At 43.0% G+C, this 23,811-nt stretch overlaps 1 protein-coding gene across 3 annotated transcripts; it reads left to right on the top strand.

The window, feature by feature from the left end:
• Nucleotides 1-391: 391 nt before the first annotated feature.
• On the top strand, nucleotides 392-18,294 carry TMEM248 (transmembrane protein 248). 3 transcript variants are annotated; one of them, XM_052803269.1, is made up of 7 exons: nucleotides 392-470; nucleotides 10,564-10,738; nucleotides 11,402-11,687; nucleotides 12,951-13,101; nucleotides 13,912-14,095; nucleotides 14,567-14,710; nucleotides 15,498-18,294. In XM_052803269.1, the coding sequence occupies exons 2-7, from the start codon at nucleotides 10,580-10,582 to the stop codon at nucleotides 15,516-15,518; spliced, it is 945 nt and encodes a 314-aa protein (XP_052659229.1). In that variant the 5' UTR covers nucleotides 392-470; nucleotides 10,564-10,579; the 3' UTR covers nucleotides 15,519-18,294. The 3 variants fall into 3 exon arrangements, with proteins under 3 accessions (XP_052659229.1, XP_052659228.1, XP_052659230.1); XM_052803268.1 differs by lacking the exon at nucleotides 392-470 and adding an exon at nucleotides 2,870-3,050; XM_052803270.1 differs by lacking the exon at nucleotides 392-470 and adding an exon at nucleotides 6,944-7,460.
• The last annotated feature ends 5,517 nt before the right edge of the window (nucleotides 18,295-23,811 follow it).

The following is a 23,811-nucleotide window of genomic DNA, read 5'->3' as shown; positions in this document are numbered from 1 at the left end:
TCTGACCAGTGCTTGCAGTAAATAATACTGTAAAGTCTTTCTTTTCTTTTTAAACACTAGGTGCTAATTCTGATATCCAGGTACACAGGTTTTCCGAGGGGGGGGGGTGGTGGGGCTAAGCAAACTTTGAACTATTGTGTAAATTGCCATGTTTAAATAAAAGTGTGTACATTATGGCCTTGTTAATGAGTTCCTAAAGATCTTGTCACTGGGTTTTCTTATGTTGTTAATGATTAATGTGAATATAATTGTGACTGCTTCTGTGTTTTTGCAGACACAATTCTTAGCCATTCAAGTGCAAGTCTAGGTAACAATGTCCTTTTCTTTGCAGAAAGATCATTGTAGTGATTAAGTACTTAAGAACGACTTGCTGGTGCATTTGTACTAAAGTATCTCTTATTCATATGCCATCTTGTTATCAAGCCACTAAAGTGGGAGTGTTTTCAGCAAACAAATCCTCCGAATCCCAGGTAAGATGGATTTCCATACCCCATCTCAAAGATAGCAAGCAGGAGTGGTTTGCTCCTAGCCATAGTGTAGCCTGGGTAGTAACAACGCTGGGAACAGCTCTCACAGGAACTTGCATTCTAGTGTTTGAGTAACTAGACTGCTTGAAGACCTTGTCAATATTTTATTAGGCAAATGACCCGTCTGTAGGTAAAACAGACAAATAGTTTTGTCTTTCTTAAAAGTAAGGTAGTTCAGTTGCCCTGGTAGTAACTGCAGAGTATCTTTCCGGTGTTTAAAAATTCAGACTGGGCAAGCTGTCATGCACAGGGTGCTGTGAGGTGCTGCTCGCTGAGCTGGGAAGATGCTATGTCAGTTCTGGGCTCAGCATGAGCTGATGAACCCTCTAGTAAGCAGTACCGGATCGGCTTGGTACTGGGCATTGCTGTCGTATAGAGGTGCTCCGGTCCCACAGGCAAGGTTGGGATAAGATACAGTGAGAGACCTCAGTGATGCAAAAAGTTATGAAATGGTATCTATGAACAAGTTTCTTGTGAACCAGAGAGTTTAATTGAAATACTACCTTAAAGTGAATTGGAATACAGGCTGCTGTGCTTTGGTGACAGTCACAGTATCAGAAATTATTTGGTTTTTTTCAACAGCACACTACAAGTTCAGTATTACTGAAAACAAAGACTGTGGAGCTCATTACTAGGAATCGGAACTTACGTTGTAAACTACTTTGCATGTGAAACCCCTATTTATTTTGCTGTAGTAAAAAAGATACTTTACAGGAAGTACTGGTTAATTGAACTGTACACTGTCTTTTAGTTTCATATAACTGAATTACAAAATTAAATTGATTCTTCTACCCAGTTATCATTAATGTTTACAAATTCTCTGGTGTATATTCTCTTGTGGCTAGGTAACTCATGCTTACGGTAGGGAGGCATAGATAGATGCTGATGCATACAGCTAGTGCTGTTTAACAGCAATTTGAAAAAAAGGGTTAAGAGGTTTGGGGGGAGAAGCGGCAGTGTTCCATCTGATAAAGAACTGAACCTTGGAGGTTCAAATGCTATACTGGCTTCAACACAAGACAAAACGGTTTGATACTTCATCTGGGTATCCAGCAGGAGATGAACGTGTCCTTTTCCTTTATCTACAGCCACCATCCTTTTGTCAGAGATGTGTACACCACTAGTGTATATGATTTCTTTTTTTAATTGTCTGAGAGGCTTGCCAAATGTGCATTGGCAATCCTACCTCCTGCCTTCCAAAAGCCTCAGTCAAGAAGAGTCATTAACTAAGGCGAGTAATTCAGTACTGGCCTTAGACCTCTTTGAAGACAGGGTGATTTCTGATCTTTGTGATCTTCAGGAAAATACTGTGGTTTTACCTTTCCAAAGTACCACAACTATTGCAAATACGCTTTGCTTCCAGCTTGTCAAACTGCTGCTGCTGCAGTCAGGGGTAGTTTAGCAGGGTGGAGACCCTGGCTATAAATTGCAGGGTGTTGCAGTTGTCCTTGCTTGGAACAGCAGGGTTACAATGGAGTAACTGGCTAAAACAGCTCGGTAATGCTGGAGGGCTCGGAGTGCTGTTACCTTCTGCTGGATCACAGCCCATTGCCTGGTGTTGCTTCACTGGATGCCACAGAGAAGAGCCTGCTTCTGTCTTTTTTACACCCTCAGGTACTTATGTCCCGGCTGGGAAGGTCCCCCTGAGCCTTCTCTGTTGCGGGCTAAGTCATCCCCGCTCTGGGCTGCAGGCACCCATCCCTCCGTCACCTCCATTGCCCTTTGCTAGAGTCACCCCAGTGCGTTATTCCCCCCCAGGTGCAAGACTTTACCTTCTCCTCTCTTGGACTTCATTATAATTAAAATGTTATTCTTCTGCTTCCTTCCGTTAAATCAACTGCTTTAAGGATTTCATCTTGAACGCTTCTAGGTATCGGCCACTTTTTTTTTTTGTTTGTTTTGGCTAGTTTTCAGTGGGAAAGGGAGGGGAGAGGGGCTAGGAGACGTCGGCAGCACTTTTTTAAGGAGAGCAGGAGCAAGTGCCGGGGCTGCACTAACCTCCCTCCTCCGCCGCGCTCCGGACCGAGAAGACAACGGGGGGAGGCGAGGCGGGGCGGCGCTACGAGGTGAGCCCCGAGCAGCTTCCCAGACCCGCAGCTGCCGCCAACGAGCCCCGTCCCGGTGCGGCGGCCAGCGCGACCGGCCGCCGGTACCGGTGGTGGGGGCTCCGGGGCCGGCAGGGCCCCGCCCGCCGCCCGGCTCCTCCCGCGCGTTGCCGGCGTCGTAGCAATCTTGTCCACCCCGCGCCACCGTCCGCTCGGCCGGCCGGGGTGAGAGGTCGCAGCTGCGTCCCCGGAAGCAGCGGGAGGCGGTGGCGGAGGAGGCGGGTGTCCGGGCAGCGGCGCCGGCAGCGGCCTCCCCCCCCTCCCGCCCCGTCCGGCCCCCTCCCCGTGGCCTCCGTCAGGGCAGGAGGATGGTGCAGAGCCCGCCCGCACGGCAGCCCCGCCGCCTCTGAGCCCCGCCGCTGCCTCCGGGCCTCCACCCGCCCGGCCCGGGGGCCTCTTCCCCCGCCGTGGGGCGCCGGTAAGACGGGGACGGGGGGTGGCTCTGGCTGACGGGGATGCCGGCCGTCGCCAGCCCGGTGGGCCCGGGCGCGGTGGTTGTGTGGGGTCGCCTTCGCCTTCCTCCGCCCCGGGGAGGGAGGGAGGGAGGGAGGGAGGGAGGGGGGGGGGGGGGTCCCGCCGATGGTCGGCGGGGCCACCTCCGGGCCTCGACGCCGAGACCCCGCTGGCGGGTCGGTGGGCAGGAGCGGGGCCTCGGGTTGCTCCGGTGACAGTTGTGTAAGGGTGGAAGCGCCGTCCGGAGCCTCGGCCCCGCTGCCGGGGGCAGAGCGGGTGAGGCGGGCGCTGCCCCCCGCTGCCGCCGGCCTCCGCAGAGCTTCGCTTCCAGATCCGCATGGCGAGGTGACAGGCGGGGGTCATTTGGCTTGGCCGATGTATCGTAGCGTTAGTTTTAGTTAATTTTTTTTTTTTAAAAGAAGGTTGTTAGCTTGAACTTTGCATGGGTGGCATCGTATCAGGAAAAAATAGTACAAAAGAGTGATTCCGGTAGCACTGAAAATATTTCCGTTTCAAAATAGCTTCTGAACAGCGGTTCCTTCGTTGTTTTTTTGCCGTTTGCTGCATATCCATATTTTATCCGCTTTTTTTTTTTAATTTAACTTGTCTAAAGATGTCATGATGTTTTTAACAATAACGTTTCTGGTGCATGTTCTGGTAGAACATGGCTGCTAGATGTCTAACGTTAAATTTAATCCGTATATCACGATCACAGATATGGCCACCCTGGGAAACATTTCTGCCTGACAAGGGAAAGAACAGACTACAGCACGGCTTGCCTTTTTTTTCTTTCCCCTTTCCCTTTGTTTGCTTTTTAAGGGCTTGTCTTCTCTGGGGAAATTTATTTGCATGATTAGCTCTGGTGGTGTAATTATACGGGTAAATTTGCCCTGTTAGATAAACCTTGAGTCTAGATAAGAATTCATTAAGGATTACTCTCCACATCCTCCTCGAGCTCCTGAGAAGTTTTGCAATTGGAAGCGTGTCGTGGAATGAAAACCTGTCGCGGCTGGGCCTATCTTTTCTGGTAAATCATTATTGCGTTTTTTATAAACGGTTGAGTTACGGGAAACGCACACTAACCTCTCTGCTTCTAGGCTGGACGTAGAAAATGGTTCTAGGTTCATCTAGGGAGCCACTGCCACTTCCATGTACCTGCTCTTCCTCTGGTCTCTGGGAGTAAGCCGATGGCTGCAATCCAATTTCTGGTCAGCAGGTGTCCGCAGGACAGGGGATAACTTTTGTAGGCAGACTGAGCAGAGATAATGCTGAATTGTGCCTGCGGGACTGAATGCTCTTTGACCCGCGATTTAGTCCCGTCAAAGAGGATTAAGACCTTGGTAGCTTTGTTACCTCCCGTGATTTGAGGAGTGGCTCAAGGCCGGTGGAATGTGATTCTTCTTTCCCACTTGAAAGACAAGAACTTGAAACGCCGCCTGGTAATACAAAATAGACGCTGGGCTCTGTCGGTGGAGAGGAGCATCCGAGGGCACGAACAAACAGACCTCGGTGTCCTTTGTGCGAGGCGGATGCGCCCGGCAAGGGCCAGGAGACTGGCACGTCCATCACCCCTGGATGGATGGCGGACCACAGGAGTGCAGCTCCCTCCTTAAACACTCCCTGGCAAGTGTTCCCTGCGGGTCTTTTAGCTGTGACTGTCTTTTTTTTTTTTTTTTGTTAAGTAGCATAACATTTTTTTGTAGAAATGAAGCTGTTTTATCAAATGAGCCCTAAACGAAGTATTGATGAAACTTGTCAGTGTCAGAATTTTGTTGCTTTTCCCAAATCTCCCCTTGCCAAAAGCATGTCTGTGTTGGGAGTTTCTTTTTTTTTTTTTTGAGAAGACTGTTCTGACCTGTGAATAAAGCTGGTTCCCAGGACTCGGAACTCCCGGGTTTTGTTTTGGAAGAAAACTTGCGTATGTCCTGGCATGTCGGGTTTTGTTAATTATCTATCTGTAAAATGGAGACTGTACTTACCTACGTGAGATCGGGCTAAGCAAATTAAAGTCCTGTTTCTTCTGACCAGTGGGGGTGAAGTATATAGACACGGTAATATTACTGCCGTATCCTTGATATTTCAGCTATTGCTTAAGTCCCTTATTTCAGTCGGGTTTGCTGCTGTTTCTATTTTCTCTTTCACTAGCGGCCACTGGCTCTTTTCCTGCTTCACTGACACAGCCAGCGTTACCTTCTTTCTACATCCAGAACTCTTATTTTGCCATTCCCACTAAAGCTGCCATTTCCTCAACTTGTCAGTCATTTTCTGCTTGTGATTCAAGCTGTGTATCTGTCTCCTTACAGTTCTCATTACAAGCAACAGTTCTCATTACAAACAGTTTGAAGAGCCTTTCTCTGGCATTTTTCAGTACTTACACTGCTGCATTCTGTACCGCACTCCTTAATGGGTAGCCTTAATGCAGTCAACTATTAACCTTCTTAAATTGGTCACTAAACCAGTTTCTGATTATTCAACTGTTAGTGAGGCTTTTCATACTTCTTGAATAAAGCCCTTCTGTGAACTGCATTTGTTTGGCTGTTGTCAGTGCGGTCTACACAGAATTTGATTTCTCATGGAACTTCGACAGATCCTGTAAAACTGAATCATTTTACTTTTGCCTTCCTCTCCCAGGTTCTCATGCTAAGCAGCAGTAACCAGAATAGCATTTTTTAATACAACTTCAAAGTCCTTGAGTCTAATATTGTGTGTTTTATTGTAGTCCGTATGATTTAGATTATGAGAAGTCATGTTGTAAGTCATGACTTTGACTTGTAAAAGGCTTTAAAAACGCGCAAGCCAGAACTCTTGTGTATGAAAGTGTACAGGCTCACTTGGCAAATGGGGCTGCCTTTTTAAACTTTGGGAGCAAAATGTCTATTTTAAACCAGAGGTTAGGTTTACTTTTATTTTACAGCTGGGTATATTTTAAATTGTGTTTTTCACTTTTAACAAAAGTCAGAATTTGGGGTTCTTTGAACCAGTGAAAAAAGGTTTTCCTCACATTGTTTGTATTTTCCTGGCTTATAACTTTTCTACTCTTTTCTGGTTCTTCATGTTTTTAAAACTCTTAGCATTTCACAACAGTATTTGGAACTTGCTTGCATTTGTCTGTTTCTGCATAAATTTTTCTTTAAGTGGTAAATTAAAATCAACTTTGCTGTCCCAGGAGTATCAGCTGACACACTGTTCAGGTGCTTGTGTTAAAGCCACCACAGACATTTTGAACTACAACTACGTATTTGTTGGGAAGGGCTGTTAAATATCTGGAAACATTGCATACACAGATTGAGTAATATCTGATCCGCATATTTTCCTCTTTTATTTTTTAACTCATCTACTTTTTAGTGTATGTCTTCAGTCTTTAACAAGAGTTCCAGTCAGGAACTTGGCTGTTTGAAATTTAGTAAGAATTCGATCCTTAAAATTTACTATAAGTCTGATCAAATTACTTACCTTCCTTGGCCTTGTTTTATGGGTAGAAGTGAAATGTTTGCTGTTTATGTAGCTCTTGGGGATGTTGAAATGTTTAATTATGCTTTGAAAAGTGTTTTGAGAGGTGAAAAGAAACATTTCATGCAAGTATGAAGCATTTTGCTTCGTTCTGTTCTTGCAAGTCCCCAGGCTGTCAGGCTTTCATTAATAATCTGCTTCCTGGCTGACTCCGTTACCAGAATAACGTGAGGAAAGAATCTCCTTTTCAACAGGTGATGTTCTCGCTCTCGTTCTGTGCTGTGCATACAGTGTCTTCTGTCAGTGCTCTTTGCGTGTGCAAAGGGCCAGGCCATTTTCCTGCCACACTTTCTGCTTCCAGGCTCTAGGAAAACATGTTTTTTTAATCAGTAAACATATTTATAGGATAAAATAACTCAGAAGAATGTGATGAGCCACTGACTGGTTTGAGCCGATTCACTGTTATCTCCCACTTGGGTGCTTTGTCTTGGGGGAGTAGATGTGTTTGTGCACATCTGGCTGCTGATCTTTTGGTTATACGTGGTTGCAGTGGATTGAAGGATCCCAGGTGATGTTTTCATCAACTTTCTTCCTCTGCAAGTCTCGATTACTGCTATTCCTCTACTTTGTGAAGAAGACTGATGGCATTTACTATGAATCTGTTTACTTTGTTTTATTTTGTTAACACTGAAGGACAGGAGAAGGGGAAGAAGATCAGTTGGACAGAAAAAATGCTCTGCTCTGGAGGATTCCCCTCCCTTCATTCCTCCAGGAGTCAGCCCTGCCTGCCCCTCTGCTCCTGACAGAGGTTTTCAGGCTGTTATAATTTCATCCTGCAGGGTCTTGATATGCTTCCTAAAAAGATGAACTGAAACAGCTGCAGATACTGGCACCTCTTTTTTTCCACAGATACCAGTATGGTAAAGTAAGTCTTCCTATAAAATTAGTAGGAAACCCCTCTTTTGCTCCCAACTGCATGTTTTATGATAAAAATATTATGTTGTGAAATTCTAACGAAGATTTAAAGAAAAAAATCTTGATTAGCCTTCCCCAATTCCTGAAAGAAACTGACGGTAAAAGCTCTTTCTAGTTTATGTAGTAGAAATTAATAGTTCGTTTCAGGGCATAAAAGGGCAACTGTCTGGTGAGTTTAGAAGCTTCTGTTTAATTTCAGTTTTTATCCTGATTTCTTTCCTTTAAAAAAAGGAGGGGGAGATGATAATTGCTGCTGCTCTGAGAACCAGCAGGGGCTTTATTTTCAGTTGTAAGATCAGCTGAGGTTACTTTTGCTAGTTCTGTTCGATAGGCTGGTGATACTAGATTAGAGGTATAGACATTCTTATTAATTGATTTTTATAAAGCTTTTACAGACCATCTTGAATATGTTGAACTTTAATAGGCAGCTTCACAGTTAACACAACTGTGATCTATTTTGCTTTACTACTCTAGTGTTTTAGGTGTTAGGCATCAAGTTCAGTTTGAAGAGAAGAAAACCAAATTAAAGATATTTTTGGTACCTGCTACTGTTTACTGTTCTTAAATGAGAGGCACTTTCGTCTGAGATCAACACCATTTCTTTGTTTGCATGTTATTTATGGATGGCTTGCTAGGAAAATCACAGTTTGGTTGATTTGTGTTTATGAGTGTTTTTCTGGCACGCAACATTATTTTCATTCAAGGCGGTTAACCCTGATGTGACCCATTTTGTATCCCCCATTGTACTACTAGTGATGGGGCATGTTTGAAAACATAATTGATTTATAAATAAACTGAACTGCACAGTTAAGATTAAATGCTGTTTTGCGCAATAAGGTGTTCAGGCTTAGAAAACATGTGAGGTCTTAATGGAGTGTTGTTTGGGTTAGCGCTAGCCTGCTGCCCTTCTCTTCCACCCAGAGTTTTCTTCCTTGAGGTATTTCAGTGGTAGTTTTTTATTATTTAAACCCCTCCAAATGTTTTTCTCCTCTAGACTGACTATCTTACATGCACAACAAGAAGGGAAAATATTTGTGAGAAAATTACAGGATTTTAGGCTTCCTAGTGGAAAGATGGTAGTTGACATTATGGCAAGATACACGTAAAAATTGTCAGACATTTACTTTGATGCTTTCAAATTCACGTTTTGGGTTTTTTTTTCCTTTTGGCTACTGCAATTTTACTTTTAATACCTGCTTTAGTACAGCACGGGGGGTTTTGGTTTTTTTTTTATTTTTAGGAATTCAGTTCCTTTGATATTAAGCCTCGAAATGGGAATTTCATCCTTCTGCTATGACTCATTTCATTGACTTTTTGGTCTTTGCAATATACTTCAAGATTTTCCTTATTTGTAATTTGTTCTTGAAAAACTGATAGGTCTATTTCAGATGTTACCTTTTCTATACTCTTTCATATACAAATAAGCAGGAGTTTAAAATGTTACACCTTTGAGGTTGCTGTATATGGTCTTGACCCGTACTGGAGGAAGACTCCTTAAACTGTAGAATAAGTGACTCTTTTCTCGCTTTTTAGACCGCTACCCAATTCTGTGTTTGCCTGGGACTCTGACATATTAACTGTTGTGTATTTCCATCCTTTACCATTTTTATCTTTTTAACTGTATAACATAATTTCCAGTGTTTGTGGGGCCTGATTTAAGAGCACAATATCTCTCCAGTGCTTGCTGAGTGTTTCCCGATGAGTACTGTCAGCTGTAACTCTGCCTGAACGTGGCATTTGGTCTTGATGTATACACCTCAATACCGAGCAATTACTTTGGAGTTGGTGGCCAATGTTCCAGGCTGGCAGTTTTCATTCTTCCCGTTGCGCTTGAGCTACTTGTTAGGCTGACTGGAGATTTTTATTGCGTGAGTATTAAAAGGCTTACCCGGAGTGGAGAGAGGCAGGCAGCAGTTATTAGAGCTGCTTTCTAAATTATTTATGTAGCTAAAAAGTGAAATCTGATCCTGCTTTCCTGACCTGCCAGGAGGTAATAGCATTCGGTTTCTTCTTTTAACTGTGTGAAAAAGAAATAAATTATATTCTTTAGGTTATTCATTTACACAGAGGAAGTTGGTAGTTAGAACTAGAGCTGGTAGAAGAATAGCATTTGTGTTGTGTTTCTAATGGGTTCTAACAGAAAGGAGGAGTTTAAGTGTTGGTCCATTAAGTGAACCCCTAAAAACTAGTGGGAATGTACATTTTGATTTACATGCACTAATCTGTTTCACAAGTTCTTTTATAATTAGTGTTATTTAAGCACTTTATTTCATAAAAAATCAGTAGTCCTTCAGGCAGCAGTGTGGAAACGTTGTGAGTTCTGGTTTGCACTAACCGTGTCCAATTGCTATTTTCATGTCAGCTCTAGCACTGAAATCCACAGTTGCTCCCTTTTCTCTCACAAATGCTCAAAAGGCATATTATGCTTCGGAAATTGCAGCTTATAGCATTTTCTAATTGCTTTCAAAGCCACTGAGTTATGGGAGCGTATTAAGCAACCAGCACTTAAAAGCTGGTGCTCTCTTACATAAAAATATTAGCCCAAATATTTTTATATGTATGCTTTTCAACGCATCCAGTTTTATGGCTGATTTTAGACTCTGTGGTAAACAAGCATGCTAATGGAGCTGTTGGAAGCCCCTTTAAAAAGGAATCACAGTACTGTATAAGCTGTGGGTGACATTCAGCTTTGATTAAACGTTGTAATAAAGCCTGCATCTGTGTTGTTATTTTCAAAAGGAAATTCAGAAGGGAACACTGAATACAACTCTGCTTTTGGTTTATCTTTTGATCTTTTTCCATCTCAACATGTGTCTCCAATGTTTCTAGATAGAGTGTTTGAGATTTTTAACTAGGGCTCATTTAAGAAATTTGCTGCCAGTGACAAGATAGGAAGCAGAATGTACAGAAGTGCGGATCATACCCAGGATGATCCTTACCAACACCAGCTCTCCCTTTCCCTTTCACTCCTGCGGCCTTCTGACACCTTCACTGGCCTGCTTGGCCATAACACAGCTGGTCTTGGACGTACTCTTTTTTTTTTTTTTTTTCAGGTGAACGATCAGAATAATGTTCAACATAAACCTGTTGGAGAACCTGAAGGTTTACATCAGCAGTCGACCTCCGCTTGTGGTCTTTATGATCAGTGTAAGCGCTATGGCAATAGCTTTTCTGACACTGGGTTATTTCTTCAAAATCAAGGAGATCAAGTCACCAGAAATGACAGAGGTAGGTACAAAAAGTTCCTGAGCTAAACAGTGGGAATACTAATTTGAAAAACATGCCCAAAGCTAATGAGTTTTTTTTTCCCCCCCAAGAACCCTCTCATGGGAATGTGCAGAGTCTTACAGGAGATTGTCTTCATTTATACTTGCCTCTAATTTCATTAGGAAAGAGGCTATTGGTATGAATGTTTGAATAGTCTTGTTTTATTTCGAGGATGAGGCCGAATCATCTGACATGCATCTTCCCTACTATGGCTAGAAGCCTTTCTTTTTCTTACTCTGTTGCACCAGCTAGCTTGTTTGTGAAACTTCTTATCTAGTAGTACTATTCCGTAATGAGCTAGAAACCGCTTACACCCTGAGCGTGGTGAGAACGGACCAAGTTAGTATATTCTTTTTGTAGTTTAAAGGAGGATATTCTGCTGCTGCACTGAGCAGCGGCCGGGTGGTGGCTGGGATTGAACACATCTAACTTGTGTAAACAACTTGTCCCATTGTTGAGATAGCCATGGTGGTATTTGTGCTTGCTTTGTGAGCCATGTAATTTTTGTTAAATGGCTTGGAACTGTGGGTGGAATGGTACATATCAAGGTCTGCACTGCCCTAGAGAAGTGGCAGCCAACAGTTAACTTGCTAATCTGTTTGAAATCTTCACATTTGTTTTAAGGACTGGAATACTTTCCTCCTGAGGTTTAATGATTTGGACTTCTGTATATCTGAGAATGAAACCTTAAAGCATCTCATCAATGATACCACAACTCCAGAAAGTACGGTGACTAGTGGACAGGCGAGATCTTCTACACAGTCTCCACAGGCTCTTGAGGACTCTGGTCCAATAAACATCTCTGTTACAATCACGTTGACACTGGACCCACTCAGACCATTTGGGGGATATTCTCGCAATGTCACACATCTGAGTTCCACAATTTTTGGACACCAAATTGGACTCTCAGGTATGCAAGACTTGACCTTTATAAATTTGAATGATAACTATATAATCAAATAAAAATTCACCAGCTTATTGTTGGTGAGATAAATCTTTTGCTTAGAACGTATATGTTTCCAGATTTGTTGTGAGTATATTCCTGTATAGAGCCTTTCACTTGTTTGCTAGAAAAACTTTTCCCTGCACTCAGAATGGAAAAGAACCTGCAGGTTTGCCAAGATTAGGCTTTGCAGTTTTAAATGATTAACCTAATGACAATGGAAGGTAATTTTTAAGCCAACAAAATTCCAAGCAGCAAAAACTTCTACAGTAACTATCTTCAGTTCTATCTTGATACATCTTTAAGTCCTTAACTCACATTTGAGAGGCGTTAATGTACATACATTAGAGATCAAGTAGCAAGCTGTCTAAAACAACCGGAGTTTATCTAAAATGCATGCATGAATAAGCTTTAATGCTGCAAACAGCAACAAACAAGATGGTTACAGTTTCTGTGGTGTGAAGAGACTGATCTGCTATGAGGCTGCCCTGACAGTAAGTTTTGGCAGGAGATTGTAGAAAATTAGTAGAAATTGATAATAGAACCTCATTGAATTTTAGCTTTTAGGCAGGGTTGCATTTTATAATAATGCCTGAAGGTGTCTTGAACCTCAGAGACCTGTGAAGAGACATTTGCCATAGCTGTAAATCTGTATTACTGTATTTTATGTTGTTGTTATTGTGTTACTGCTTTAGGAGCTATCAAATGCAAGTTCCATTTCCAGTAGCCTGGATTTATTTTCAGTATGAATACATCCACATGGAGTTAATGTACCCTACTTAATCTGCAGTTCAATATCTGCTGGCACCTTTTTGTCTACACGAGTATCTCCAATTTGAAAAGAAAAATCAGATGTGGAACAAAGTCTTTGGGAGGAGAAAGGTTAAAGATCTGTGATTTTACTTTCTAATAAAGTTCTCTGAACATGCATGAATTCACTTATAAATAGTGAGTTTTTCATTTCTGAAAGGAGCCTAATGACCCCACTTCTTCTGGGGGCAGGAGGGATTAGAAAGACCAGCAGCTGGGGTTTTTGTAGTTTGGTTTGTTTTGTTTTTTAACTTTCTTTTTGTTCTCTTTGTTGATAGTAAAGATCCTGGATGACTTCAAAGGTACAGTTTCAGGGTTATGGTTGCTGCCTTAGTGGTTTGCGTGTTGTCCTTATCTTAGTGATTGTTGCTCAGATACTTTTGTGAACGAAAACCAGCTTTCCTTCTCTCTTTCTCAAAGGCAGAGAATCCCATGAGGAGATAAATATTACATTCACCCTGCCGGCTGCCTGGAATTCAGATGACTGCGTTCTTCATGGCCACTGTGAGCAGGTTGTGTTCACAACCTGCATGACTGTGACAGCAGCCAGCAATGTATTTCCTGTCACAGTGTACGTGCATTTTAAATGCTCCTTCATAGACTGGTTACTGGGTGATTAATTCCTCAGCTGGTTCTCTGAGGTTGTTACTTCCTGATGAACGTTATTGTTGACTGTGGAAATTACCTAACTACCTGCCTTCCTTCCCCCACAGTAAAAACCCTGTCTTGAGACTTGCTGTCTTTTAGCAACACTAGGTTTTTCGGAGGATGTTTTGAACTATAGGCCCTACCTGCCTTTCAATGTGCCACCTGTGATTTAAATTTGTTCCTGTGTGTTTGCTAGGAACAAAAGAATCTGTGAATATATAAGAAAGACACCCTATAATTTAGTTTCACTACCTTGTGTGAGAGCTAAGGCTTGACACTAAGGTTCTTATCCTTTTCCCTGTTGAGAGATCCGCGTAAGCCGAGTGCTGCTTTGCTGCCATCCCCCAGCAGGTACAGACCTTTCATCAAAATAGTTTCCCTTTGTCTTCTCTAGACTCTCTGACACTATTCAGTATATCCTGCAGAACCACCAGATAGATTCACATGACTCTGTGAAGCTTTATGAAAACCAATGTTTTTCTAATTAAGCTGTGGGATGTTGACTTACTGCAACAACACGCAGTTAAATTCTAATCTTAGTATAGGAATCAGATGTTTTTTTAGACACCTTTTTGGTTAAGCTTTGTTTTTTGTTGTTGTTTTGGAAGGTCCAAAATAAAACCATGCTTTATGCTGCTGTTGAGAAGACTGGGCTTGACTCAGTTCTGAAAGTTAGCCTTCGTAAACATGGAGAATGGCAATTGGGGTGCTAATTATTTCTGTTTTTCTGCAGTCAGCCACCGCATTGTGTTCCTGAAACATACAGCAATGCTACACTTTGGTACAAGATCTTTACCACAGCAAGGGACTCTAATACAAAATATGCACAAGATTATAACCCTTTCTGGTGTTACAAAGGAGCAATCGGAAAAGTGTATCATGCTTTAAATCCCAAGCTAACTGTTATAGTTCCAGATGTAAGTGCCGTGGTGTTTTTGTATGTTATGTTGAATAAATGTTTAGGTCTGGTTTAATTGAATATGGTTCTGTTCATGTCCTAAAATAGTCCTGTTCAGTGCTGGTTTATCGTGCAGTGCCAGGGCTGAGACAGAGTTGGGTGTGCTTTACCGCTGGCGGGTGTGATGGTCTTCATGTAATCTCCATATGCCTCACAGCTTTTAATAACGAACATCTATATTTTGAAGCCATTTGACAAAAGACACTGCCAGTATACGGGAAGAGATCTCTAGTACAGATTTTTAACATGAGGACCATTTCAGCTCTTTATGTGCCACAATTAGGAATCACTTTAATTACTATGCCAGCTGCGTAAAGGGGAGAAAGTTGATTTATGAAGTAATTTCTGTCCTTATCTGATAATTACTGCTTTAATATAAAATGCCAACTATTGGTGCATTGTCAGTAAATGGTTTTAATTCTCTGTGCAGGATGATCGCTCTCTAATAAACCTGCATCTCATGCATACCAGTTACTTTCTTTTTGTGATGGTGATTACAATGTTCTGCTATGCAGTTATTAAAGGCAGACCAAGCAAACTAAGGCAAAGCAATACAGAATTCTGCTCTGAAAAGGTGAGTCTGTGTAATAACAAAATATTGACTGTGATAAGAAAACAGAAAACCTCCTTGTCGACATAGTGCAGACTGGTTTTTCTTATCTCTGGAGATGTAGATTTAATTCCCTTTCAAAGAGACATGGGTGTTTCATTGTGGACAGTACAGACAGGTGCTACAAAATACATATATGTGCTTTGTAGATCCTCAGATTTCTCTCCTACAGAAGTGGATTATTGCAGTTCGGTAAGTACTGTAACGCAACTCTTATGCCATAATTCTGGTGTTACTTGCGCCATTTTGTATGAAGCATTGAATAGATGGCACTGAGTAGTTTTATTTCTCTTTTATCACAACAGACTGAAAATTTTGAATAAAACATGATAGGTGATTCTTATGGTTGTTAATCAGAATTTAATTAAAACAATGACAAAGCTATTGAAACAGTCACTGTTCAATACTGCACTGGAGACCTGCACTTTGCTTGAAGGATTAAATATGAATATATTAAATTGTGAAGTAGGAAGCTAATGTTGGCACCTTTTGATCTTAATATTTTGTAGTATAAACTGTTTTGGGGGTTTGGTTTTGTGTTTTTTAGGGGGGTGGTTTTTGTTTTTTAATTGATAATGTTAAGCACAAAACACCTTCAGACTTACTTTGATTTTTCTTTCCAAGTTAGACTTTTCAAGGTTCTTTGAAAAGGCAAGGACAGATATGCCAGCTGCGTGGAGATAAGTAATATCACTGTTATGGGATTAAGCATTTGACTTTTAATTAAATGTTTTCTTTTTCTTTTGTTTAGGTTGCTTTGTCAGAAGCATAATCCATCCTCTCCTTTGACTGAGAATGACTGAGAACCGTAATCATTGCCTGCTGAACCCAGAATGGGTCTTAACACTCTGTGAATACATTATCTTGCAATGTTGGTTTATTCCAACCAAAGACATTTCAAGTGCCTGTAATTGATTTGTACATATTTATAAAAGTATATTCAGAATAGGTCAGATGATGCACTTGTTCCGCATTGTAGTGCGGCCGGAAATTTTCAGTCTTTACCTGTGGACATAGCCGAATGTTTGTGTAGATATGTTTAGTGATATGGCTACATATAGTCAGAGCAAGATATTTTTGTCTAGCTGCATCTGGGCAGGTTAAGATGCCTTTGCAAGTGTCTCAAACAAACGAACAGATCTTTTGTTTTTTGCCCAATGATATGTACAGTGTGTTTGAAACAGTATGCACCTTTGATATAATACTGCATTTCCAAAGCCACCAATCTACTACATGAATTAAATATGTATTTGTGTGGCCTAATACTTTCTTCCATTTGCTCCTTGCTTGCAAGAAAAGATATCAACATTTTACATTTTTTTTTTTTTTTAAAAAAGAAATACATATTCACATTTTAATAGTGCTGTATTTAGGACAAACTTGTGCTTTTATTCATAGTAAAAAAAATAAGAAGTGAAGTCCCATTTAAAAATGTTTCTTACTGAAAAGTGCTAAGTTTGTTGATTTGTTTTTGTTGTTTTTTTTTTTAATTTTGTTTTTAAATTTTTTTTTCATTTGGCTTGCTGAATGCCAGAGAACCAGTCAGCATAGAGACTATCTGGAAAGCTTTCTACTTGGCCTCCCATCTGCAGCCCTCAAACCAGGATTGTGTGTGTCTGCTGCAGAGCAGCTTTCTGTAAACTTTTTTTTCTAGAAAGTGAAACTTAATAAAAAGATGTATTGTATTAACAGTCTGTTGGGGCTCTGCACAGCCTTGGGCAAGTGCAAATAATGAAAGGAAAAGAAATCCCATAGTCTGTAATAGAGCTTCACTTTGGGACTCTCCATCCATCTCTGAAGGGCAGCTGAAAATGACACTTTTATTAGCTTTGTCCCATTTCCATTTAATGCTGTCCACTCAGGGGAAAATGACAAGGAGAGGACTATGGCTGTTGCGATTAAGGTCAAAGAAACCACACAGTAAAACACATACTGTTCTCTCTGTCCATTCCTAAATCAGAGGTTTTATTCTGTGCATTTCTCCCTTTCCCATTCTGGCTTTTGCTGTTTCTTTCTGGCTTCTTACCGAGTAGCCTCCTTAATTTTCAGGAGTCGGGGTTTTCCTGCAGACTTTTCCACCACTGCTTTTAAAATCTCACTGGTTGCCTTAATTGACCTTTCATCTTGTCTTTCAGCTTTCTCGTCAGGTAGTATAACTGTAGGTCTGCATACCTACACATAAGCTTTTTCCCCTCCTCCTTTTGCTCTAAACTACACAAAGGAAGAAACCCAAGTCAAAATCTCACAGTCTCAATTATGCTGGCATGAGATTCTTGGTTCATTACTTATAGACACTATTGAGTGGTACCCTACTGGTCTGTATGTATGGGACTTCAGTAAGTTCACGAGTCTTCAGAGCATTTGAAGCAAAATAGCCACACTTTTCTTCAGAACATGTTTCCTTTATAGAATTTCACTTACTTAAGTGGTGTTAACTAACATGCGTTTTTCTCCGGGAGTGTTAAGGCAAAGCTTTAGAGATGGCCTAGTTTGAAGTCTAGGGATAAAATGAAGCTTCCAGTTTTCTCCTGATGCTGCTATGGGCTAATACTGCTTCATTGAAATGAATCAGTGAAGTCAAAACAGGTAGACGGCTTCTCATGAAAACTGTCGGAGCTGTTCCTAATTCACACATACCCAGCCTTCTGCATTAATACTGACTTCTAGAGTTGCCTACGAGGGTGGCTTGATCTGGGGACCAAAGGCAGGAATAGGAAATGGATTGGGATGGTGTTGCAAATTCTGGAAATACCTAGAAAGCACCCACCATAATGCGACTCCTCAAAAAAAAGCAAAGCCAAGTCCTTTCTGTTTCAGCAAATTAAAAATTAAAACTCCAGATGTTCTAACTGGAACTTGATCTGTTGTGGAAAACAGTGTTTTGGGTTTGGTGTTTTTTTTTTCTTTTTTAAATATGGTTTTGCTATTTGGTAATTAGAGGAGCCTGCTTTGCAATTTATCACCCACTGTATTGAAGTACCCAGAAATGCTAAGATTATACAACCCACAAATGCATAAGGGGAATGTTAAAGAGTTGTATTTTTTGGCCTTAGTTTATCCCTTTGCACCCCTGTATTGCAGCAGAGAGGTAAGGGTGTCCATCAGGTTGAAATGCTGTAATACTGAGGAATATTGGATTGTTCCTAGGCGCAATGTACAAAAGTTAAATGCAGCCAAACAGAAGAGTAAAAACTTAATATTAAAGTTCAGATCATATTGATCTTTCCTTTTTTGTTTTCTTTTTCTTTTTAACTATGACTTGAATCAGTTTTGATTCTATTTGTACGTGTTTTCTTGTTCTTAGAAAGCTGCCATTTTCTTTTGCATTTTTCTTTGGCATTACATAGAAAATCTGAGCCTTGGTTTTCAACCCTCTGCAGGTGATTGTAGGGTTAAGATGGCTTTTTTGTTTTGTTTTGTTCTTACATTTCACTTGTCTTGTTGCATGATGGTTAATAGCTGATTTGGAAATGACATTTCTCTCCTAGATTAATTTTGTGTTGGTAAGATGTGCATATTGCTTTGCAGAATAAAAACAATGAAGTTTATTCTGTTGTCTTTATTTCTACTGCCCAGGTGCTGTTGAGGTTTCATAAAGCACCTATGTTATATGGACTGTTGGAAGAAATTAGTAGTGAAAGTCTGCAATAGATTGGAATTTCAAACCCTTTGTGTACCTAAGGTGCAGTGAGCATCTTATGTAGACTTTTTCCTTTATGTATTATGGTGTAGGGAATGTAGCTGGTGCCCATCGTGAGAAATGCAGAATTTGTGACCTAGACCCATCTCTTTTGTTGCTGTTTCTTGATGATGATCGTGCCTTCCACTTCCTCCTTGCTGCAAGTGCTGTGTAACTTACTCAGCTGAACCAAGACCAGATGCTGAGTGTTTCAAAGTGTCTGCAGGTGGCTGGACATGGTTGGAGGACCTATATAGATGGCTGTTGAAATTAAGATAATGTAACTTGTTAAATTCTAACTCCAGTTACTATGCAGCTGGAACAAGTTGCACCTGCATGTTTTCAGAGCTTGAGAGTAGGAAAAACATATTTAGTTTTGCTCTTGGAAGCTGCTTAAAAGCTAGGCACTGTGTGTTTGACAAGTGCAAGAAGGGCGGCTTTGTCTTGCTTCTCTGAAGATCAGAGTTCAAAGCATCCAAATGGTGCCTGTTCTAATCTGGTGGCAAATGAGAGCATTGTTTCATAATTTTTACTGGGGAGAGGGAATACGAGAATTAGTAGAAAAAAGTGGTTTTAATAGAATATTTTTTACAAATCCCATTGGTATGGCTCTAGGAAACCTGGCTAGTTCTGAAGTGTCTGCTCTGAACGAGCGTTAATGCCCTGCGTTAGCATGGTCTCAACTTTGAGTGAGTCTGTCACTGCTTTATTTAGCAAAGCAGTCGTCTTTGGCCTCCACTGCATTCTGTCCCTCAGCCAGCAAAGAGGAAGAGAAAGGCAGCTGGACACGTAGTCACTTGTCTTCTGTTAAACAAACTCTCTTTCATAACTCAAGCAGCCACTATTTGGCAAATGCACAGCTTTGTTCAATGAGTTTTATAGAAGTGCAACTTCCTTGAAGAAAATCCTGTTTTTATAGCTCTTACTGCATAGAGTTAAACTTGAGTAAACTTATAGGAGGATCTGTGGTGAGTTCCCACTAGGGAAAAAGTACCTGGCAAACCAATGTGCGATGGAATTAATTTTGTGCTAAAGTAAAGGTGAGCAACCTGCTGCCTGGAATATTTCCCGAGCCTCTTACTTAGGTCAAGCCTTGCTGTAATTTAGTGCCATAGCCTTAAGTCAGGTTCCTTCAAGGCTCCATCCTGGCTTTTGATAGTATGAGCAGCTTAAAACTAGGTGTTCTAAGCAGGTGGTACAATGGGGGGGGGGAAGGCTGTTTTGCTGATATTTCCAGGTGCTGGAAGGTTGGAAGGGTGGGGTAAACAAGGGATTCATTTGATGACACTGTAATCAGGCTGTTTGCTCATAACGATGATGTTTGTTAACAAACGAAAATAAGGGCAATGAAAAATTATGTAAAGCTTGCTCATCTGGAAAAAATGCACGCACTGTGTTTGCAATCAGATTACATCTAACGTTAGCAGGCTGCTACAGATTGGGATGAGAAGTACCATCTGCCATCAGTGATGGCATTTCTTTAATCGGTTGCTTTGTGCCAAATATTTTGGTATTATGTGAAAGTATTGCTGAAAATTAGGAGCAGCATCTGTCTTCTCACAGCAGCGCCTTCTTTCTGCAAGCAAATTGCTTTAGCCTTCTTTTTAAAATAGAGAGTTTCAAAGAAACGTTCTCAAAAGTTGATATGAATGAGTACACTGGCAGCTGCTGAAATTTGGATTGTAAATTCTCCTTTTCTCTTCCCTCCAGCACTAATCAAAACTTTGCTAGTGATGAATTGCCTGGCAGAGTGAGAAAATAAATCTGTAGCTAAAGGTAGAAACCCATGTTTCTGTTAAACTCTTCCAACTTGTTTGCTGTTAAGCAGCTAACTCAGTGACTTTCAAACTTTTGATTTCCAAGCCCCACAACTGTCCTTCTGGAAGATCCCTGAGAAGCTGCACACACAAAGGTTCTTTTGTGGCATCCGTTGACTGGGTATCCTTTCTGGTAGCTTTTGCCAACTTTTCAGATGTAGCCTTGGGACTGACCTTGAGGTGTCTGTTAACCCCAGGTTGAAAACAACTCAGCTAAATAAAAAGCAGCAATGCTGAGAAGCGGGGTGCAAGCTTGCTGGATTTGGATCTTCCTTCCACTGATGCTGAGCAGTGTCCCTGTCCCTCAGTGTGCTGCACCGGCTCTCAGGAGATCAGGGTTCCTTGCTGTGCCTCCCTGGGTGACTTGGACAGCTTGCTTTGTGTTTGTAGGTCTCCGTTTCTCCTTTATAAAGGGCTTTTACAGGTCTGCTAAGTGCTGTGACATTTACGGATGAAGTAACTTATCCTCAGCTAGAAAATGCATCTGATTGAGCATGCTGCTGTGGGGAGGGGGAGGCTGTGTCCTAACCTGCAAGGCTTCCTAGCAGAACCAATATTCCCTATTTACTTTTTGAAGGTGTTTCTTTACAGGATGTTAAACAGGTGGGACCTAAGCATAGATTTCCTTTTGCTATCTCTATTTTTAGCTCCTTGCAACATGATTCTTGCACCTTGATGAAATAAGTAACATAAGATTTAATCTGTAGCTACAAAAAAAAGTAGGGCAATCCATAGACCAGCTTTTTCATAGACCTTATTAGTGTTTGTGAATAAAACATTTCACAATACACTACATTATCATTTATCCTTTGAAAAGATCCCTTCTGTTAATGGCCTCTTATCTTCTAGCAAGAGGGGGCTTTACAGCAAGGAGGATGGCAATATCCTCTCTATGGTCTTGGTATAAATCATTGCCATGAAGTTGTTTTGTCTGTGGGAAAGTGTGAGAGCCCAGGAGCAACTCAGGTAAGGCAAGTGACTGAAAAATGTGGGTAAACCCATTAAATCCTTGTACCCATTTCACCCCAGAGTCCTGTATGAACAAAATTGTCATCTTCTAGCAGGCACAAAAAGATAAGAAACATAATTTTGTGGCCCATAGATGGGGCTGTGGCTGTGAGCATCTCTTCCCAGCAGCACTCACTGTGGCTCAACACCCCAGGCAGGATTTTCACCCTAGACTTTTGTTTCCCCCTGGACCTTACCCTCTCCTTCCTTTGGCAAGAGTGTTTGCTGAGCAGCTGGGGCCGGGTTACTGCCTGCTCCGTTGTGGAGGGTCCCAGGTGGGTGGATTTACCATTTTGCAGGGTAACAAGGACAAGCAACCTCACACATGCCACCCAGGGAGAGCTGGTTGGGTTTTGCTGGGGCATTTAACTAGAGCCAGGTAGGCTGGGAGTCCTGGCTGAGCACAGCTGGAGAAGGTTGTGAGATGGAGCTTGGCCGTTACCCACAGGAGATGCCAATCACCCCTGATTGCTCCTCAGCTGGGCGGTGGGAGGCTATGGTTGAGCTGGGACAGTCACCACGCAGCACTCCCTGCTGCTCCCTGGCTGCCGGTGGGGTGACTTCTCTCCCCAGGGGACCCTGGTGAGGTATTTCAGGCAGTAAATGGATGGTTTGGGTGCGATGGTTCAGCGTGATACAAGTAACTGCTTGGAAGTGAGCAGGCTGCACTGGAGCTACTGGATTCCTCTGAGCCTGGTGAGTCCTTGCCTGCCTGCAGGGAGGGTTGGGGGGGGGGGGGGGCCTGTAGGGGTTTCTGGCGGTGCCTTTGCTGTTGTGGGGCAAAGCTGGGTTTCAGAGTGAGCTCAAAGGATTTTAGGTGACTGGTCAGTGTGCTACAGGGCTCAGAGCGATGGGGGTGGCTGAATGTGCCCTTAACCTTTGAGTCTTGCTCTCCTGAAAACCTGGTTGTGATTGTTAAGGCTTAGGGAGGGAGTAAACAGCTTGAAAATGAAAATTTGGAGGGAAATGCTCAGATCCAAGCTAGCAGAGGTGACCTGAGAGACCCTAGAAACAAGGAGAAACCAAAAGCCGATCTGGCTCAGGAAAATAAGTCCGAAACTCCTGCAAGCAAATAATTCGTAGTACTGAGACAAACTGAAACCTGCCAGCTGGGGAAGGGGGTCTGCACCCTACGGGGGCTTTGCAGGGTGACCTGGAGGCCAAACCCAAGGCTGCAGCTCTGCCAGGCTGGGGTTCCCAGGCGAGAAAAGTTGGGGAGATGCTGGTTTTGGGTGGCTCGGCTCCCTCCGGGGAGCACCACTAGATGGTGGCAAGAGCTCAGCCTGAAATCCGCCGGGCTGAGCCGGGGACGGGTCCGCTCCCTTTGCGGAGCTGCCTTCCCCCCAGGGTGGGCAGAGCAGGTATCTGTGAGGGGCTGGGAGCGGGGGTTTGTCCTGCGAGGGGGTTCGGGAGGTGGGACACGCCACCCCCTTTCTGCTTCTGATCCTGCGGGGAAAGGGTAGGAAGGGGAAAAATCGGTTCTGGGAAAGTTTACGTGAGAAAGCAGCGGCAGAGAGAGGGTGTAAGGGGTCCCGAGTCCTGTTCAGGGCATGCAGGCTGGTAGGGGCTGTCTGTCTGTCTGTCCGTCCGTCCGTGCTGCTGCCCTACCTGCTCGGAGCAGGCTCAGCCATAGCCCTTTGGGGATTGGGGTCAGCAGCCGGTGCTCCCGGCTCTGCCCGGTGCTCCAAGGGCTCTTTCCTTGGGGAAACGCTCCGTCGTGGGGACCCTGCAGCCCTTCTGGGGTGTCTGCGACCCCAAAGGGAGGTGGGAGCATCCTTCCTTGGGACTGCTGGGGAGTGGGGGTCTGTATCTGTCGGGTGTCTCCTGAATGAGCGTAAGGAGCAGTAGTGCAAAAGTAGGCTGCTTCCCTCATTCCCCTGATAAATATTGCCTTGCCAGATGTCGTGGACCCCCTAAAATAGGGCGGATTCATTTAGGAAGGGAAGAAAAATTATTTGAACAGCAGCAGATTTCCAGCCCTTTCCCCTGATGTTTCCAAGTGGTCTCTTAGTTCAGGTGCTCATTTGGACTTGGTCAGTGCCCAGGTTTTGTGCAGCGAACTCGGGTGTAGGAGTGGAGACGGGGCTTTTTCAGCGAGGTTGACTTTATCTATAGCTTCTAGTCAAGGCCATGCCCCTTGGCATCTCCTCTTGCACCGGACCCAGCTGAGGTGCCAATGGGGAAAGGGAGAACTGGGAGATCTCCCCATGGGAGAGGTGTTCCCAGCCAGCGCACAGAGACCTGCTGGGTTTACGGGGGCTCTGGGTGCCAGCCAGGAGCGTGCCCGTGCTGCTCCCCTCCTGCAGTCCTGCTCTCCACCACGTCCCCCGGCTGCCACGAAGGACAGCAGAAGACCATACTGTGCCAAAACACATCCTACCCGACAAAATGCCTTGTGTCTCTGTCTCCATCTCTACTTTCAATAAACAACGCACCCAGCCTTAGCACTCGCTTAGCAGTAGGCACGTAGTATCCCCTGAGTAGCATCAGAGGCCATGGATGCACTCTTTTAATTAGAAATAAATCTTTCATGCAACAGAGGCCCTGTAGCATTCCCAGGG

Source organism: Harpia harpyja, chromosome 12 (genome assembly GCF_026419915.1).
Source record: "Harpia harpyja isolate bHarHar1 chromosome 12, bHarHar1 primary haplotype, whole genome shotgun sequence".
NCBI classification, from domain to species: Eukaryota; Metazoa; Chordata; class Aves; order Accipitriformes; family Accipitridae; genus Harpia; species Harpia harpyja.
The sequence above is the reverse complement of the archived record's forward strand: the minus strand, read 5'-3'. Positions and strand labels throughout refer to the sequence as shown.